This window comes from Electrona antarctica, assembly GCF_951216825.1.
Source record: "Electrona antarctica genome assembly, chromosome: 16".
Lineage (NCBI taxonomy): Eukaryota > Metazoa > Chordata > Actinopteri > Myctophiformes > Myctophidae > Electrona > Electrona antarctica.
This window is the reverse complement of record NC_136797.1, coordinates 13,293,222-13,313,206: the sequence shown is the minus strand read 5'-3', so window position 1 is coordinate 13,313,206 and position 19,985 is coordinate 13,293,222. Positions and strand designations below refer to the sequence as shown.

General features: G+C 41.5%; 1 protein-coding gene across 1 annotated transcript in view; it reads right to left on the bottom strand.

Annotated features, from left to right (window-relative positions):
- unc13bb (unc-13 homolog Bb (C. elegans)) overlaps positions 1-19,985 on the bottom strand; it is a 124,744-nt gene that overhangs the window by 90,525 nt on the left and 14,234 nt on the right. The window contains exons 2-4 of the mRNA XM_079524548.1: positions 19,565-19,594; positions 6,833-6,932; positions 1,878-1,995 (exon numbers count right to left, since the gene is read on the bottom strand). Of these exons, the coding sequence (XP_079380674.1) occupies positions 1,878-1,995; positions 6,833-6,932; positions 19,565-19,594 (248 nt within the window). The remainder of the gene's footprint in view (positions 1-1,877; positions 1,996-6,832; positions 6,933-19,564; positions 19,595-19,985) is intronic.

Sequence of the window (19,985 nt, the reverse complement as noted above, 5' to 3'; positions counted from 1 at the left end):
TATCTGTCGCTGTGCCGCAGCCGCTGTTGAATTGTCGCTCGACATGATCTACGCCAGCATGCGTACGATGAGCGAGAACAATATACAGGAAAATATATAGCCTGGGGTTGGAAATGATATGGAACTGGCTTACGGTTACGGAAATAACTAGTTTTCCACCATAACATGCAGGAATTGTGTGAAGAGAGAAGGTGAGTGAGTTGAAGCCAGCTCAACTTGGATTGTAGCTTTGCAGATTTTGTCAGGTGTCGCTTTGTATCTTCCATTCAGTGGCGTGCACAGACATTTAGAGGGGCAGGTGCTCAAGTTAAAAAAGGGCACCTTGTGCAGCGCGTGGAACCGGCCGGTTGCCTTAATCCATTTTGGGCGGGAACCCCTTTTGGTGTTAGCATTATGTTATGCTTTAGCTATTGAAAAATAGCAGATCTACAAGCCCTATGAGCTTGTAGGTCTGCTATTTTTGAAAAATCAAAAAAAAAGAAAAAAAAAAGTAGTTTTTTCTTTTTTTTTCAAAAGGGCACATTGCCAAAAGGGCAGGGGGTGCTCTAGCACCCCCTAGTGTCTATCTGTGCACGCCACTGCTTCCATTAATCATGAATGGTAGCCTGTAGCTTTGTAGCTGCCACTGTGAACGTAGCTTAAGACCTGCGTCACCCACTGGTCTATGAATGCTTCCCTGTCTCTCCCATCTGTTCTGTCCAAACAACCAGAACTGACTGAATAGTCCCTCCTCTCTGGTATATACAGCTGGGCAAAGTGGCTGCTGTTGCAGCTGTTTATATAGGTGCACATCAGTGCCGTTTTTGTCGACTAAAACCAAGACGAAAAATGTCCGTCGACTACCTTTTTTCACTGACGAAAACTACATGGAAACTAAATAAAAACTAAGCTATGATGACTAAAACTATATGTTGACAATTTCGTCAACAGATAAAAAACTAGAGTAAAATGTTAGGAAGGGACTAGTGGACAAGAGATCCAGTACGAGTCATTTTACACTTGGTTGCATGCTGAAAATAGCAGATCTACAAGCTCACAACGCGTCGCGAGCTTGTAGATCGGCTATTTTCAGCAAGTGTAAAATCAGTCATTACGACGGCATCAAGGCCCGCCAAAATACATTTTAGTCGACTAAATCAACCGTAGATTTAGCCGACTAAAATCTTATGACATTTAGTCGACTAAAACTAGACTAACACTAATACATTCCAGGCGACTAAAATGTGACTAAAACTAAGTGAAAACTAGAAAAAGTGCCCTTCTGGGAACAAGTCTCCACCAGGAGGATAGGAGTGTGTGTGATGTTTGGCAAAATGTTTAGGAGTAATATAATCGTGTGTGTGTGTGTGTGTGTGTGTGTGTGTGTGTGTGTGTGTGTGTGTGTGTGTGTGTGTGTGTGTGTGTGTGATTTGTACAAAACAGGTACAAAGCGGGCTACTCCTGAAAAGTTTAGAAGCCAATCGTAGGCAATGAAGGTGGATTATGAGAAATCAAACAAACCCGTCTTGATCACATGACTATGGAGAGCATGTGTACCGATTTGCGTGAAATTTGGATAAAATCTGAAGGAGTAATATTAGAAAATGTGTTTTACATGTTGGCCTCCTGGTGGCGCTATAAAGAGCAGATGTGAAAAATTCCAGGCAAAGGTTTTTCCTTGGCCTCTAAGGAGTTGGCATACAAAGTTATCCACAGATCCATGCAGTTAGAGGTAAAAACACTTTTCGGACACACGGACGGACGGAGTGCAAAACATACTCTCTCCCCATGCCTTCGGCCTGGTGGAGACAATATTCAAGAGACTATGACTAAAACTAAAATAGAAATTTGCTGCCAAAAACACACACAGGTGCACATAATTCTGTCAGTTTCTCTACCTCCTCCGACTGGCGGATGCTCTGGAGGGGGATCAAGGTAGTTCCCACCATGGTGTCCCAGATGAGGCCTTTGTTCCACACCTCCACGATGAGGCCCAGATCCAGACGGCTGATCTCACTGAGAAGAGTCAAAATGAGAGCATTTTTTGGATGTCAGTGAATGTTGTTCATTCAGAAATGTACAGAAATGTAAAGAAAAATGTCCATTCATAGTAGAGTTGTCCTGATACCATTTTTTTCAGACCGAGTACGAGTACAAGTACTTAATTTTTAGTACCCACCGATAACGAGTACCGATATGAGTACTTTTATTTATTTTTGCGTAACGACTTATTTTACCCCCTTTTTCCTCATAGATGCAGATGGATCTCTGATCTACACTTGTCAGTTGTCATTTATGCTTGTAGATTGACCGTTTTGTGTTATTTGCTGCAGTGTTGGGTCAGATTTGCTTCCGTTGCATTCGTTCAGCCTATAGTGTCAATTGGATGTTTTGGTACTCGGGTCAAAGTATCAGGGCCGGTTCCGAGTACCAAGTACGAGTACTTGAGGGTGGTATCGGCCCAAGTAACCGATACCAGTATCGGTATCGGAACAACTGCATAGGGTTGAAGTAGTTAATGTATGTTTGTTTTCTAATCAAAATTAAATTCTCCAAAGTAACTAAAGTTTTCAAATAATTGTAGTGGAGTAAAAGTACAAATTTTGGCTCTGAGATGTAGTGGAGTAGAAGTAAAAGTACTGGAAATTGGAAATACTCAATTCAAGTACAAATACCTCAAAATTGCACTTAAGTAAAAGTACTTAGATACTTTCCACCACTGCCAGGAGTTAGCCTAAATGTCTGACTGTACCTTCTTGTGCCGTTTACATTTCTGACTAATAAAGTATTCAATCAATCAAAACATTCAAAAGCCTCCAAACTAGCTTGACGGCAATATAATAAGCATGCTAATTATTTGAAAGCAAACCCAATGACCAAGAACATTTGCATAAACCTCATCAGTGGCAGTTTTACAACTCACGACGGCACAAACAAAAGAAAGGAGGATGACAGGAAAGGGTAATCAAAGAGAACAGCAGGAGTATTAAGGGAGGCCGGGGTAACCATGGTGAGTCCAGGTGCAGAGATAAAGGCTCTCCAAACCACACAAATAAGGCACGGCCCAAATTACACCGACATTATCAGCATTCATTGAACCTCCTAATGAGACTACTGATTTAACCCATTTTGACCTGAGGACGATTCTACAAATCCTACGTTTCTATGTCAGTCGTTCTCAAACATTTTCATGTCAAGGACCCCCAAGATTATATGCAATTGGCCGCCGGCCCCCCATCTGAAATGATGTTGTTCCAGGGACCCCCCCAGAAGCAAAGATTTGAGTTAAAAACTTTGGCTCTGAAATATATTCAAAGATTTGCGCCACATTTTCACGATTTTTCAAAAATAGCAGACCTACAAGCTCGTAGCGCGGCACTCGGTGCCGCGCTATGAGCTTGTAGATCTGCTATTTTTCAATGGCTAAAGTATAACAATGCTTAAAACACCAAAAGGGGTTCCCGCCTAAAATGGGTTAAAGATTACAATAGGCTACATTAGCATAGGCTACTGTATACAACTAAGGGCCCTTTCACCCGTAATACATCAGAATTGTTTTTATTTTTTTCCAAAGAGAGATTTTGTTAGCAAAATAGCAGTTGTTGTTTTTTGTTTACTTATATAGTAACTCTTGACTTCAGCTCCAGTGTTTCCTTGCCTTTCACACTGAACACAATCTGCTATAACAGGGTGGCGCTCTTGTCGCTCTTTTGGGTTGAACATGAACATTTGCCAGCGTAACATTGCCGAATGATGTCCATTGTTGAATTTCACACAGCAAGGGGCATCATTAATTAATGCCCGGGGCAGAATGATGAAGGTCTGGAAAAACAAACACTGTCACAATGACAGTGAGTTTACAAAAGACAAACACGCATGCAAACAGCACACGGACACTCATTTGTCACCATAGATACCTTTACCTTTCACCTTAACCCATTCTGACCTGAGATCAGATTCTAAAAATGTCTTCTACATCCTGACAGTTTTCTGAAAAAGCCATGTTTCCGTGTCAGTCGTTCTTCGATTTTTCAAAAATAGCAGACCTACAAGCTCGTAGCGCGCCACTTGGTGGCGCGCTATGAGCTTGTAGGTCTGCTATTTTTCAATAGCTAAAGCATAACATAATGCTGACACCAAAAGGGGTTCCCGCCAAAAATGGGTTAAGAGGTGAAATGAGGAAATTAAAATGGCAAACAGTGACAAACATTCTACAAATGTCTTCTAAATCATGACAGTTTTCTGAAAAACCCCATGTTTCTATGTCAGTAGTTCTCAAACATTTCCATGTCAAAAGGACCCCCAAAAATATATGAAATTGGCCGCCGACCCCCATCTGAAAATATGTTGTTCCAGGGACCTCCCAGAAGCAAAGATTTGAGTTAAAAACGTGAATACGAGACTGCTCGCCCCTTTACCAACTCGCCCCCGCGATTTTTTTTATGTAGTTAACAGTTAATTTAGTATTTCCCTCCCTCTCTGAAATTATCTTGTATACAGATTTATTTGATTGCATAGTAGTCGATCTCTATACTAATTTAGAAAGAACAACATGTCACAGAGACGGTGACTACTTAATTAAGTTAATTTAGGACCTTCTAGTAGTTAATTTTGTTTTATTAATCACATTTCTAGCCCATGTTTAGTAATGGCATCACCATGCTATTATGCCCGTGGATATACAGAGTGAACTTAACAATGATAAAGTAATATGAGAATACCTTTTAAATAATCACAAACATGAATTATGTTTGTTATTTACAGCTAGGTAGAGTAGTGGGGCGAGATGGAAAAGGGGCGAGCGTACCCGTTACCAAAAACGTTCACCCTGAAAGATTCAAAGATTTGCACCACATTTTCACGATTTTTCAAAAATAGCAGACCTACTAGCAGACCGTAGCGCGGCACTCGGTGCCGCGCTATGAGCTTGTAGATCTGCTATTTGTCAATAGCTAAAGTATAACATAATGCTTAAAACACCAAAAGGGGTTCCCGTTCCCGCCCAAAATGGGTTGAAGCTGTATGCGAGAGCTGGCGAGAACTTCTGTGACCTCAGATTAGATGAAAGCACAACTACTGCCCAAGGTAAGAAGTGGACAAACAGGACATGCCTACAGTGTACCAACACAAAGAAAAGTTTACACCACTGAAATGTTGTAGAAACTCATCAAGCATTACCAAAATATGAGCTCACTCAGCTAGAGTTTAATAAGACAGACAGCTTTCGTCACACCTGCATTCATCACTCACTCATCACCTGCCAGTACAACCAGAGATACAACATTCCAACAATTCCAGGGAAACGGGATCTGTATCTACATATTACCAAGTCACCCTTTCTTACTCTAGGAATAAAGGCACAGCAACGTGGAGTGCTGGCAAAGATAACAGATTTCAGAGCCCAGATTTCACTGACCACATAACTTTCAATCTTTCAATCTGGCTGTCAATTCAGAAGAAATAGGATCCTTGAAAGATATAGGATCCTGTATGAAGTGAAAATAAATAGGATCCTTGCCCTGGCACAAAGCAATCTACTATCTACTTAGCAAAGTTAAGGATCTAGTCCCCTCCCTATGCCCAGCTTTCCGGATTTGTGTGAACACAAACATTGGCTTGTGATTGGCTGATCACCCCATGGCGATGATTTGATTGACTGAGCAAAGTAGATATTGAAGATAAAAGTGAGGGCTTAAAAGTGAAGATGCCAAAAGTGATTGGCCGGAATGTCTTTTGTGATGATTTGTTTGGCTGAGCACAGAATGTGATGATGTATGATGATGTATGATGATTAGAGCGCCCATCACTTCACACAAGTATGATTTTATTTTGACACATTTATTGATTTACAATATGAAATACTGAATACTGATCCTAAATTAACATAATCTTAAATCTTTCAACTAGCAGTTGTAGATGTGAAATTAATCAAGATGAGCAACTGCATGGCCTATTTCAAACCTAAAATGTATACGTCACAATTTGGCAGATCATTGAATGTATTGTGAATGTATGTATTCCTCAACCACAGCCTATAGCATCCCTGCCATAAAAGCAGCAATTATTTAAAATAAAACAAAAATGTTCCATTTTCAGGGACCCCCTTGGCAATAGCTCCATGGACCACTAATGGACTCACCCTAACCCTAACCTCCCACGGGGCAGCACACCTAAACCAAGCCATAACCCTCTACCAACCCTTAACGCACCCCTCACCAACCGCCGTAGTCTGAAGGCCCACCTTTTCAGACTCCATCATGGCCCATAGCACTTATCCTATCCCCTTAGATAGCACTTTTTAGACTTAGATAGCATTTGAAACAGATTTATAGCATGTCATGTAGACAGCACAATAATTGCATTGTATGTAGTCATAGCACATCATAGTACATATGTACAGCATATAGTATAGCATATATGTATAGTTAATATGTATAGTGTCATTATATAGATATGTTCTAATTACGTTCTTAGCTTACGCATGTTTCTTGATAAATGCATTTTATATATGTGATGTATTCCCATACTTTTGTTCTTGCCTAATGTAAGTCGCTCTGGATTAAGAGCGTCTGCTAAATGCCTAAATTGTAAATTGTAACCTTAATCCGGTCGTCTTAACGCACCCCTCACCAACCTTAATCCGGTCGTCTTAACGCACCCCTCACCAACCTTAATACGGTCGTCTTAACGCACCCCTCACCAACCTTATGTCTAACCAATGACTAGTCTAAACTAAGTATGCACCCCAGTTCAAGACCCCTGGATGCAACACACACATTGTGCAATCACGATGAAACATTGCACTGCATCATTTCATCACAATGTAACATGAATGCAAAATAAATAAACTTACAACATGAAGTCCTGTTCCCAACATGGCTGGTCCCCACGGACGGTGATCGTTGTGCTTTTGACATTCTGGACCTTCAGGGTCACATAGGTGTTGAACTTATCTGTGTGAGACGGAGAGAAAGAGGGGCGTCTTTATGAAGTCGGTAAGAGTAGCAACATCCACAGAAAGCTACTCTCCAACAGTACTTCAGTGGCTCCCAACAACGACAGTGGTGGAAAAAAGAACTCAAATGTTTTAAAAGTATTTTAAAAGTATAAATATTACAATGTAGATGTACTCCGTTACAAGTAGAAGTCCTGTATTGAAAATGTACTAAAGTAAAAGTACAAAAGTATCGGCATCAACAGGTACTTTTCTTTTCCATAGCTTTCATCCTTTCATTTATCAAAAGGTACTTAAAGTACTAAAAGTAAAAGTACTCATATTGTACGATGTACCATTTCACAAGCTCAATATGTGTACAAGCTGTGTACAAGCTCACAGCTTGTAGATCGGCTATTTTCAAATTGCCGAAATGTATAAGGTGGTTAATATATATAGTGGTTAATGTATGTTTTCCAACCAAAATTTAAATCTCCAAAGTAACTAAAGTTTTCAAATAATTATAGTGGAGTAAAAGTAAAAAATGTGGCTCTGAGATGCAGTGGAGTAGAAGTAAAAGTATTGGAAATTGGAAATACTCAAGTACAAAATACCTAAAAACTTTAAGCAATAATATGTCCAAATTGTTTTGTATTCAGCCAGCAATGGGTAGAACGCTCCCAAAACAATTAGTCTCTGTGACACATCTATATGGGCCGCAATCTGCATTCAAATATGTTCCTAGAAGCTTTGTCATTGGTCGGAAAAAACTCGGTCACAATGACTAACCAATCAGGAAGTAGACCGGCAAATCGACCAATGACAAAGCTTCTAGGAAAAACTTTGAATGCAGATTGCGGCCCCTAGATGTATCAAAGGCTACATTTTTTTGCCATTGGTGGCTGTCTGAATACCAAAAAAACAGAAAGGAAGGTCATTCAAATTTTGACATATGATTGCTTATACCAGCTTTAATTACAGTACTGGAGTAAATGTACTTAGTTACTTCACACCACTGACAGTAGCTACGGCAACATGCACAGAAAGCTACTCTAGCAGCACTTGAGTGCTTCCCAAACCATGTGCCGAGGCACACAATCTTGGCCAAAGATCTCCAACGAAATATTGTACGATGTGAGATGGCTCATAAAACACACTTTAATGTACTTGTTTATTTGGACGGGAAAGAGCACATATTAATGAACAGTACATATAAATGTAGTGTAAATACACTTTTTCGGATTTAGCAGTGATGCTAATTTACATCCGTAGTCCCCCAGACAGTTAACAATACCTACATAACAGGACATGAGTGGACAGCGTGCCAAAACAAGAAAACATGCTACATTTGAAACACAAGGAAAAGGAGAAAATAGGAAATTGAGAAGAATGAGAAAAGATTCAACCTAATTACTATGGTAGGCCTACAGTACTCATTACTATGGTAGGCCTACAGTACTCATTACTATGGTAGGCCTACAGTACTCATTACTATGGTAGGCCTACAGTACTCATTACTATGGTAGGCCTACAGTACTCATTACTATGGTAGGCCTACAGTACTCATTACTATGGTAGGCCTACAGTACTCATTACTATGGTAGGCCTACAGTACTCATTACTATGGTAGGCCTACAGTACTCATTACTATGGTAGGCCTACAGTACTCATTACTATGGTAGGCCTACAGTACTCATACGTGATCACAGGACTGGTTGTTTTTAAAAACCACTGTTTCAATTGTCCTTTAACGCATTTAGGCAGATTATAAAAAAAAGGCTTCTAAACAGTTTTCTATGTCAGTGGTTCTCAACCTTTCCATGTCAAGGACCATCGGAATTATCTGTATTTGGCCACGGATCATATCTGAAAATATGTTGTTCCAGGGACGCCCCGCACCAGAAGCAAAGATTTGAGTTAAAAACGCTCTGAAAGAATATATATTCAAAGATTTGCGCCACATTTTTATGATTTTTCAAAAATCAGCAGATCTACAAGCTCGTAGCGCGGCACTCGGTGCCGCGCTACGAGCTTGTAGATCTGCTATTTTTCAATAGCTAAAGCATAACATAATTCTTAAAACACCAAAAGGGGTTCTCACCCAGAATATGAACAAAAATTCTACACAGTGTGCAGAAGACTAGTTCACAATGTGGCTTTATTGGGGAGAGAGTCAGGAGACAATTATTTAGAACTGAAAACAGACACTATTGCGCTTAATTTTAATCATGTCTCCTTTACCACTGATGCACGCAAAGGAAAACGCATGAATTGCTCTCCAAATGGATAAAAAGTCTGATTTATTTAACAGATGTTTCACCCTCCCATCTTCTTCATCAGCGACATCAGGGCCACTGGAGAGAGTAGTGTGAGAGCAGATAAGTCTCCACTCTGTTGCGTTACGTTTTCCCTTCCCCCAACAAGCACCACGTCACGTTAGCCAGCCCAGAAGAGCACAGAGCACTTTAACCCAGGCCAGCAAACTGACCCTGGTGATAATCTGTGAGGAAAGCAAGCCACCGCACAGCAGATACACTGCAGCCGTAGGGCTCTGCAAGCCTCATCTGGTTCGCCTACTGTAGTCTGTAGTAGATCTCAAACATTGTCATGTCAGGTGGGGTATACCCCCCAAATTGATATGCATTTTTGGCCGCTGATTCAGATCCTCCATCTGAAAACATTTTGTGCCAGGAAGGGACCCACACATTTTTTACAATTCTTCAAGGCTTTAGGCTAGTTCTGGGGATTAAATAGGGTTAACGTGGTTAAACCTATTTTGGTGCTATATCAACACATTTTGCTGGGGGCCCGTGGAACCCCTTCAAGGGGCCCTTACTGTAGCTAGCTGAGATTATCGATATCTTGATATGACATCTTGATACGATTCTGTCCAAATCGCCCCGGGCCTAACTGAAGATGATGTGGCCAGAGTTAGTATCTGACCATCGCAGAGCCCACCCTCTGCACCTGCACCTGCCCCCCCCCCCCCCCCCCCCCAACCCCTGCAACGTCTGAGCGAGTACAGCAGCTGCTGATGCAGGCAGGTGCAGGCCTGGGGGCTTCTGTTCTGACCTGTTCCTATTGCAGAAAAGGTCTCTGTCACAATTTATATTGTCACAATAGAAGTTGAGGTTAGATTAATGTCAAAGGTGACGGACGGCTGACGGGTTTCATTCTCCTCCTTCTAGCAAGCCGTTTCATAATATGCTTACATCAAAACTACTACTGCAAGCTCCTCAGAGCTCAAACAGTTCACAAACGTCAATGATAACAGGTCAGGTCGCCCCAATTCCATCTCGCCCCATATTTTTTCCGCCGACCTCACTCCGACAGCTCGGTACAGCGGTTCTTGTATTCTTTATTTTGTTTTACTGAGAATAAGGTTAGAAATAAGTTTAGGGTTAGGCATAGTTTTACTGGGGTTAAGTTTAGGAATAGGGTTAGATTTAGGCATCATTTTACTGAGGTTGAGGTTAGGAATAAGGTTAGGTTTAACCGTTTAAGCATCATTTACTTAGATTACTTTAGGAATACGAGGCCGCGCTGTTCCGCCGGCTGTACGCCCGGGGCGAGTTGGTAAAGGGGCGAGCAGTCTCGTATTCACGTCAATCACATGCACATGACATAACTAGAACCTGATCGATGCCAGATGTTTGGGTCCAAACCCGAACCTGATTTTGGACTGAGAGACAATGACTTGAATAATATATTGTGAAAGAAAGTTCAATCAATTTGAAAATGGATACAAAATTTAAATAACTATTTGACACAAACTCTATGCTATTTAACCACTTTTTGTGCTATTGCAAAAATGTTCAATATCAGTCTATATCCAAGTAGACTGGTAACCCCCCCTCCTCCCCCCCCTTGAAAAAATGTAATTTGCCCGCGGAAAGAATGAATTTGTTTTCAAGGCGGAGGGGTTTACCAGGCTAATCTCTAAGCTCACAACGCGCCAAAACGCAGTATTGTTCTCTCTGCACTCTTAGTGCTTAGTACTTAGTGCTTCTCAAACATGTGACTATTTACATTGTAGTTTGTTGACTAGAGTTCATTCATGCTTACTCTGCTAATTACGATCTCGCCCTTGTAAGTCACTAGAGTGTCTAAATAGTGATTTGTAATTGTAAACTGAGTGATGCTGGGACAACTGTCTTTGGATGGGAGGAGATTAGGGTTCAGACCCATTTGCCAGTTTGCCATTTTTTTTGTAACTTACGTTTTATGAAATACTTGCCATTAATATAGTGGTTGCAACTGTATTCATTGATTGCCCGAATCCTGTGGTGGGAGTTCTGGTAGAAATAGGTCAACAATACAAATGACGCTAGTTTTGAGAACTTATTTACTTTTAATGCGTGGCCCCCTATGCCCCCCACAAAATGACCGGAACTACTTAATATTTCACCAAAACCAGAGCAGAACTCCCACCACGGGACTCAGGCAATCAATGAATACAGTTGCAACCACATTATTAATGGCAAGTATTTCATAAAACTTAAGTTAAAAAAATTCTGAACTATCCCTTAAAACCGTCGATCTGTTTGTCATGGTCCAACTTAGAACCATTCCAGAATACGTTAATTGCATCACATTCTAAAGTAGAAATTAAGAATAATTAGAATTTTAGATATTAAAATAGCTGTATTTTAGAAATAGCTAAAATAGCCAAGCATCATTTTTTGCGTGACATTCGTTGAAGTATAGACACAACATAAGATATATACATACATGTAGATATATAAAATAAAATAAGTACTACAAACTGCGACAGGACTGGTCAACACTTTGAAATGGACGGACGCCTCTGTAGGCATGGGCCAACGACGCTACTGATGCTGAATTTCCCACTGGTTTTCAACACCTGGAACCTTGAGAGGGTTCCAGGTGGTCCCCAGCTAAAAGACTTGGTAACCAAATGGACCCTTATAGATCTTTAACTCTTGAGAGCGTAAAATTAAACCATTCCATTTCACACTCCCAAGAGTTAAGTCATTGTTAAACGTCTGAATTACCTAATTTTCAAGAATAGAAAATGTAGAAGAATTGTATTTTGATCAACATTTTCCTGTTATTGCGAACGCAGTGATTGCGAACGCAGTGAGCACTAACTATGAGACCTAGCAGAACATGTCTGTCTGTCTGTGTGTGTGTCTGTGTGTCACGCTGTAACACCACCCGCCCGCCACCAGAGGGCGCAGCTGTATCACAGACACAAAAAACACACACACACAAAAAACGTAACTTAAAAAAAATTACTTAAAAAAAAAAACTTTAAAAAAAAACACACGCGCACACATACACACTAAAAAAAAGGAACTTAAAAAAAATTAACTTAAAAAGAAACTTAAAAAATAAAATAAGAAGAAGAAGAAAAGAGAACTTAAAAAAAATGTACGAGCTGCGTTCGCTTCCCGCGTTCGCGCGTCTTACTTGTCTCTCCTAAATACAGCATGGAATTGTGGACAAAAACAAAAACAAATCTTTCGTTTTTGGGTCTGAGAGACTAAACCTCATCAAATGGTGGTCCGTGGCCCTGGTATCAAAATGGTTGAAAACCACTGGAATTCCCAAACGGCACTGCAACATCAACTCACTGCAGCAGCTGGCAGCTGATGGGGGGGATTAGCAGTGGGGTAAAAAGTAACCAAGTACATTTACTAATACTTTTACTTTACTGAAGCATTTGACATTTTCAGTACTTTCTACTTCTACTCCACTACATTTCAGAGGCAAATATTGTACTTTTACTCCGCTACAATAAATGTAAAGTTACTTTGTAGATTTTGATTATTATTAGAAAACATACACCAACCACTTCAGGCCTATATACATTTCCACCATTTGAAAATAGCCGAGCTACACGCTTACAATGCGTCGTGATGTGACACATTGTGAGCTTGTAGATCTGCTGATTTTCTAAACATTTTTTAGACATTTGATTGAAAATTCCAAATTCTAAACAATGAGTACTTTCTACTTTTGGTACTTTAAGTACATTTTGACGCCAATACTTTGGTACTTTTACTCAAGTACATTTTGAATTCCAGTACTTTTACTTGTAATGGGGTGTTTTTAATATTGCAGTATTGATACTTTCACTCAAGTAAAAACAGTCGAGTACTTTTTTCCCACCACTGGGGATTAGAAGGCTCGTGTCATAACCACACCACTTTTCATTTCCTGTGGAGCTGGGCTTTGCCGACACGTGCCTGTTGATGTGCACAGCCTCTGGTCTGGTAGTAATGCCCCCCCCCCCCCCCACTTTATCTAGTTTTATCTGCACAAAACCTGTCTGCCAACGATGGTCTTGGGGACGTCAAGGTTTGCATCACCAATATGGCAGAAATTAAAATAGGGTGCATTTTACATCCCAAAACGTAGTTTATAGTTAAACCCATTTTGACCTGAGATCAGATTCTAAAAATGTCTTCTATATCCTGACAGTTTTCTGAAAAAGCTATGTTTCTATGTCAGTCGTTCTTCGATTTGTTAAAAATAGCAGACCTACAAGCTCGTAGCGCTTGTAGATCTGCTATTTTTCAATAGCTAAAGCATAACATAATGCTAACACCAAAAGGGGTTCCCGCCCAAAATGGGTTAAGGGACGCAATAAAACAATGACCTCTGCATCCACGGGATGCACTACTGTAGGCCTACTACTGTACTGTTTTTTTATTCTAGTTTATATTGCTAGCTTTAGTTATAATAATCATTTCTTCTCCTGTTTGGATATAACCACATTATAACCATATAAAATGAAATGAGTTAAATATGACTCCTAACGTCGTTGAAGTGGGACTCAACGTGGGTCCCTGGGGGACTCATCTAAAAGACCTTCCCTGCATCCCGGAACCTATTACATTGAAAACCTATTTACATCACTGATATGGTTATGCACAAAATACCTGCTATGTACAGTATATAGACACACACACACACTTCTGTCTCACACCAACACAATACGTACCCATGTATATACACACACGCGCGCGCACACACACACACACACACACACGCACGCACACGCACGCGCGCATGCACGCACACACTGTATAACGATGTATTTACCCCTCAGTCTATGGGAAATAACAGACAGGCATCAGCTGTTCCTTTGTGGAGTAATCACTTGCACTAAATGTTTCTCCTGGTTGCCGCGGTGACAAACCGAAACATTTACTTTGCTTTGCACCCAACCAGCAGATAACCAAGCAGCAACCACCAACCAGCAGATAAAACATCCCAACCTCCCGACACACACACACACACACACACACACCAACCAGCAGATAGTGTTGCTGTCAGGCAGAAACCTTGTTGTATCTTCATATTTCAACTTTTTATGTTTTTTATAAATTAAGGCCATACTTGGCAACAGTGTTGCAAGAAAGTAGCGATAATGGCTAATAGTAGCAAACAAATAGTTGATCTACACAGGCTCACAACAACGTATTGTAACTTGTAGATATTTGTCTGTGAGCTTGTACATTGGATCCATTGGAACACAGTTTCTTTTGACCATTTCCTAAGAAGTAACAGGTTTACAACAATTTGGGGGGGGGGGGGCATTGGCACAGGTGTGACGTGTCACTGTCAATGTAGCCTCGGAAACCCAGACGTTTTTATTTCCAGGGACAATAAAAAAAAAAGGTCTTAAGCCGAGTCCACTTCAATTCGGCATAGAGTAGCGCAAACGTCGATCACTCTCTGCTGATTTCTGATCGTCTGCACCTTTGTTAAATTGACGCGCACACGCACACACTCCTCTCTCTCTCTCTCTCTGTCGCTCTAATTAATTAGTCTAAAAAAAAAAGTCTGAAGCCGAGTCGCGCAGCTGCGTCTAGATTCTCCCGGCGGATCCTGCCGGGAGCTGCCTATGCCATAGAAAGCATAGGTGGACCCCAGGCTACTGTCAATGTGGCGTGAGCTTGTAGATAAGCTATTTTGCTCTGAATGCAGGTGCGCCTTAAGATTGGGACTTTCCCCATTGGCATGCCTTGGGCACAAGAGGCATGGAACACCACTGCAAGCAAGTTTTTTTAGCCCTTTATAAGAGCTCCATTGAAAGCAGACCTTGCTGGCTCCCCAGCTGCAGCACTGCCTAGACAGGGGCTGTCTGTCTGACATGCATGTCTATGGAGTGACAAGAAGCAGGCCTGATTAGCATCTCCAGAGGACCGCATCAGAAGAACACAGCCATTACGTCAAGAGGAGGCCTCGGGATGCAAAAGCCTCTCTCTAAATTAGATAGTCCGCCCCTTATGCCACACTCAGGGGGCTAGCTCCCATGAATAAGAGCGATGCGATAAGAGGGGAGCACGTCTACGATTAGATCAGAGGCCACTTAGGGGTTGTGGTCTCTTTATAAGAGGAGACGCACCCAAACCTACCATAAATTGAACCGATATGATCTACGCTATTAGGAAGGAAGCAGGAACAACTGTCCGCAATAACATAGAGCAGATGCAGTGCAGTACAGGCGCGCACACACACACACACACACACACACACACACACACACACAAACACAGGGCCTTTAATGACACCAAAGCGTGCGCGCAACACACACACACACACACGCACGCACACACAGTACTGACTGTAGTATGCCATGTCACTATGCCTGATTTTAACCTTCTAATCTTCTGGTGGGGCATCTGGGTGACACAGGGGGAAAGTGAATTACCACCCAGGCCAGCACCCTGTGCAGATTAGGGGATTGATTCAACACGGTGCATGCGTGACTTTGCCGGGTGCTCCAATTAACACAAATGGCCGGGATTGTACGCAGGGAGGGGGGACGGTTTGGTAAGGTTAGAGTGATCTCTGTCAATGCTCTAGTTCTAGTCACTCCTACATTACAGGTGGGTTATTGGGGATTCTGTTCAGCCGAAACTATTAGGGAACATTTTAGAGAAAGAAAACTCTTAAACTGCGTTCAGACTTGAATTTAATTTATATTCGCCTCGTTTCGTCCTGTTTGTGCTGCGCGAGGTCGCGCCGCGCTCGTTCGCGGCGCTCGCGCAACTTCTCGTCTTTGCATTGACTTTGTATGTAATCACGCCACTCTAACCATCCAAGTCTGAACGCACCTTTACAGTGAGAACACCTCAAATGAAACACCTTTCCCTGAATGTGGCTTTGCACGCACGCACGCACGCACGCACGGGCAAATGTGTGTAAGTACATTTGCCAGCAGGTGAAATTCTGAAGGGGATTGATTGTGGGATGATTGATGTATCATTCTGTGTCCCACCAAGGTTGTGTGAGAGTATTCAATGTTCACGGGGCTCCCACTTCCCAGTTCAGTGTCTGTGTTTTTTATAATGAGTTTTCTCAATACATTTATAGTCAGGAAGACTCAGGTGGTTGGAAAGCTCCCATTTAAAATACAAACCCTACATCATTATTGTAGACATTCTAATAATAATAATAATAATGGGAATATCTCAGGCTCGTAGGTCCACATTGTCTTCATTATTGTGAATCTCAGTTTCCTTCCTTGCTAATCATCAGTGCACCTGCTCCTCAAATAATACACATACAGATACTAGAAACCAATTACCAGTGACTAATGGTTTTGGAACTATGGCAGCTAGTCCCTCACTGGTCACTCACATGGTAGACTGGAACTCACCTATGCTTTTTTTATGGCATGAGCAGCTCCCGGCAGGATCCGCCGGGAGAAACTAGGCACAGCTGCTGGACATGAGACTAATTAATTACAGCGACAGAGAGAGATAGGAGTGTGTGTGTACGTAGGTGTATGCGTCAATTTAACAAAGGTGCAGACGATCAGAAATCAGCAGAGAGTGAGTGACGTTTGCGCTACTCTATGCCGAATTGAAGTGGACTCGGCCCCAGACTTTTCTATTCTCCCTGGAAATAGAAACGTCTGGGTTTCCGAGGCTACTCACATGGTCACTCGACTGTATTTTCAACCCAACGTGACGTAACACAAGAAAAACAGCACAAACAGCTGATTCAGGGCAGGGAAGCTGGAAGTACCCTCACTAAAAACGCCGGGACAACGCTCCACACGTCCCAAACTCTTCTCCCTTCTGGCCCCAAAACTGTGGAACGCACTCCCCGTTGCAATCAGAACTGCAGCATCACTCCCGATCTTCCGCCGTAGTTTGAAAACCCACCTTTTCAGACTCCACCATGGCCCATAGCACTTACCCTACCCCCTTAGACAGCACTTCTTTAGACTTAGATAGCATTTGAAACAGACTTATAGCATGTCATGTAGACAGCACAATAACAGTACAGCATAGTATAATATATATGTATAGCTTATATGTATAGTGTCATTATATATAGATATGTTCTAGTTACGTTCTTAGCTTACGCATGTTTCTTGATAAATGCTGTTTATATATGTGATGTATTCCCATGCTTTTTGTTCTTGCTTAATGTAAGTCGCTCTGGATTAAGAGCGTCTGCTAAATGTCTAAATTGTAATTCAGGGTGTGGCGTAAGTGCAATACAAACATAGTGTACATCATTCATAGACCAGCCCTACGCACACACACACACACACACACACACACACACACACACACACACACACACACACACACACACACACACACACACACACACACACACACACACACACACACACACACACACACACACACACACACACACACACACACACACACACACACACACACACACACACACACACACAGGTCCTGCTCCTCCTTAACATGGAGTGGGTCAGCGACTCAGCGTTATCATGAGGTATTCATAGCTGAGCCTGACTGCCACCTCAAAGTATCAAAACATAATGTCTCCGACCTGTGAAGCTGACAAATTAAAATATGACTGGAGTGTGGAGGACATCACACTCAGAAGAACAAAGAATCAAAAAGTGAATAAAACGACCTTTGAAGCAAGTTTAGTGTACTGTACTCCATAATTTATTAGGACAGAGGACGATTCCAAAAACGCCTTCTAAATCCTGACCTAAGTTTTCTTCACCCGTGTGAAGTGAGGGGCGGTCTTATTATCTTACAACATTGAGGACAAATGCGGTGCAAGCCCCTGTGACAATTATAAGAACTCTACGTCTCTCCTTCCACAACACCCCCACCCCCCAGGCCATAAAGCAGTTCAGGTTAAAGTTTAAATTTGAATATAGAGATTGCTTTCAAACTTTTTACACTGCCCCTTACAACTTGGCTCTGATCCAGAAGACAAGTGACTAATGTTTACATTTGGCCTAGAGCAGCTCACCAACTTAATGAGTATTATACCTGATTGTTTACCGTAGGCCAGGTGTCATAGGTGGAAGGGGGGGGGGGGGGGGGGCAGAGAGAGAGAGAGACAGAGTGAGTTAACAAGGGCTTATGTCTAGGATCACAGCGTGAGCAGGGATATCTTGAGACCATTGTGTCTCGCACCGTCGAGAAAACTAAACGTCACACTATAAAACTAAACGTCAGAAAAATAATATACCACAATGGCATTGTAGTTGTGTTTTCCAACATGTATGCAGTGTTGTTTTTGGCAGCAAATTTTGATTTTAGTTTTAGTCATAGTCTCTTGAATAGTTTTAATTTATAGTATTAGTCACATTTCAGTCACCTGGAATGTCTTAGTGTTAGTCTAGTTTTAGTCGACTAAATATCATAAGATTAAAGGACTAAAAGTACAGTTAATTTAGTCGAACAAAATGTATCTTGGCGGGCCTTGATGCCGTCCGTCGTAATGACGGCATCAAGGCTCACTTGCTGAAAATAGCCGATCTACAAGCCCTGCGACGTGTTGTGAGCTTGTAGATCAGCTATTTTCAGCATGAAACTAATTGTAAAATGACTTAATTAGGACCACTAAACTTGCTTCAAAGGTCGTTTTTATTCACTTTTTGAAGGAAAATTGGTAAGGAAGTCTGGAACACTCTGGTGGAGCTGTTGCCACCGCGACCAGACTACGGATAAGCGGTTGAAGATGGATGGATGAATCAGTGATTTTCCTGCTGCTGAGCAATGTATGGGAAACTGACCTGGGTCTATATAGGCTTGTCCCATGCAGCTTTCTGAAGAATGCCTAGTTTTCACAGTTGCTACACTTAAAGATATCAAACAAAGCGCGTGTGCTCTCATCAAAAAAAAGAAAAATCAGGGACTTTGAGTAGCAAAATGCCGCCATTCTGATCAGACTGTGTTGCCTTTGACTTCCTTCCTGCCACCACTGTTCAGAAACGTCACAGGGCTTACGTGGAATATGCGCGAGGCCAAACACCAGAGGGATTTATTACGGTGGTGAGGGGATAGGGATTTGGATTTAGCCAACACTGATCTAAGCTCACCTGGGGCAGTGTAGAAGGACAAAGGATTACACAATATGAAGAAGTCAAGTCATCCGGGCCCCGTGACTTGACAGAATTCGATTGGATTAGATATGACTATAAGTGGTCTGTTGCCAAAAAGAAATGTGGCAGGGGAGGGAAAAATTGGTAATAGACTAGAAAACTATTATGTTACAAAAAGGTCAGAGAAGATTTGTAGCATAGGACATTATTTTTTTTGCGCAATCTGGCAAAAGGTCAAATGATCAAATTGGTGAAAGAAGGCCACAACAGCTAGCATTCTTAATGCAATATAATCTTCGGTTATAAGGTTGTCAAAACGTATTACATACCTGGAGATCCTTGGAGGTTGGCTTTTTTCACTGCAAAGAAAAAGAGAAAATAACTATTAGCCAGAAGATAATGCATCATCATCATAGTTTTTTTTATTATTATTATAATTATTTTTTTAGGTCAGCAAGTTGGCATTTTCTTTAAAGATGGAGTGCCACAATTTTTTTATTTTTCCAGTTTTTCATGTGTCTATATTCAGTTCAGGTGGATCACCACCCATCACCACCCACCAGGCAAACCAGGCATACTTAATGAACTGGTGGGTGTGTCCACATAAAAGCATGATTTTAACAAATACTGTACACTTTTTGGAAAAAGTTCTTCCCCCTTATATTGTAATTATACCTGATGATCATGTTTTAGGGTGGAAAAAAAATCGTGGCACTCCATCTTTAATCATTGTGCAAGACAAGCACATTT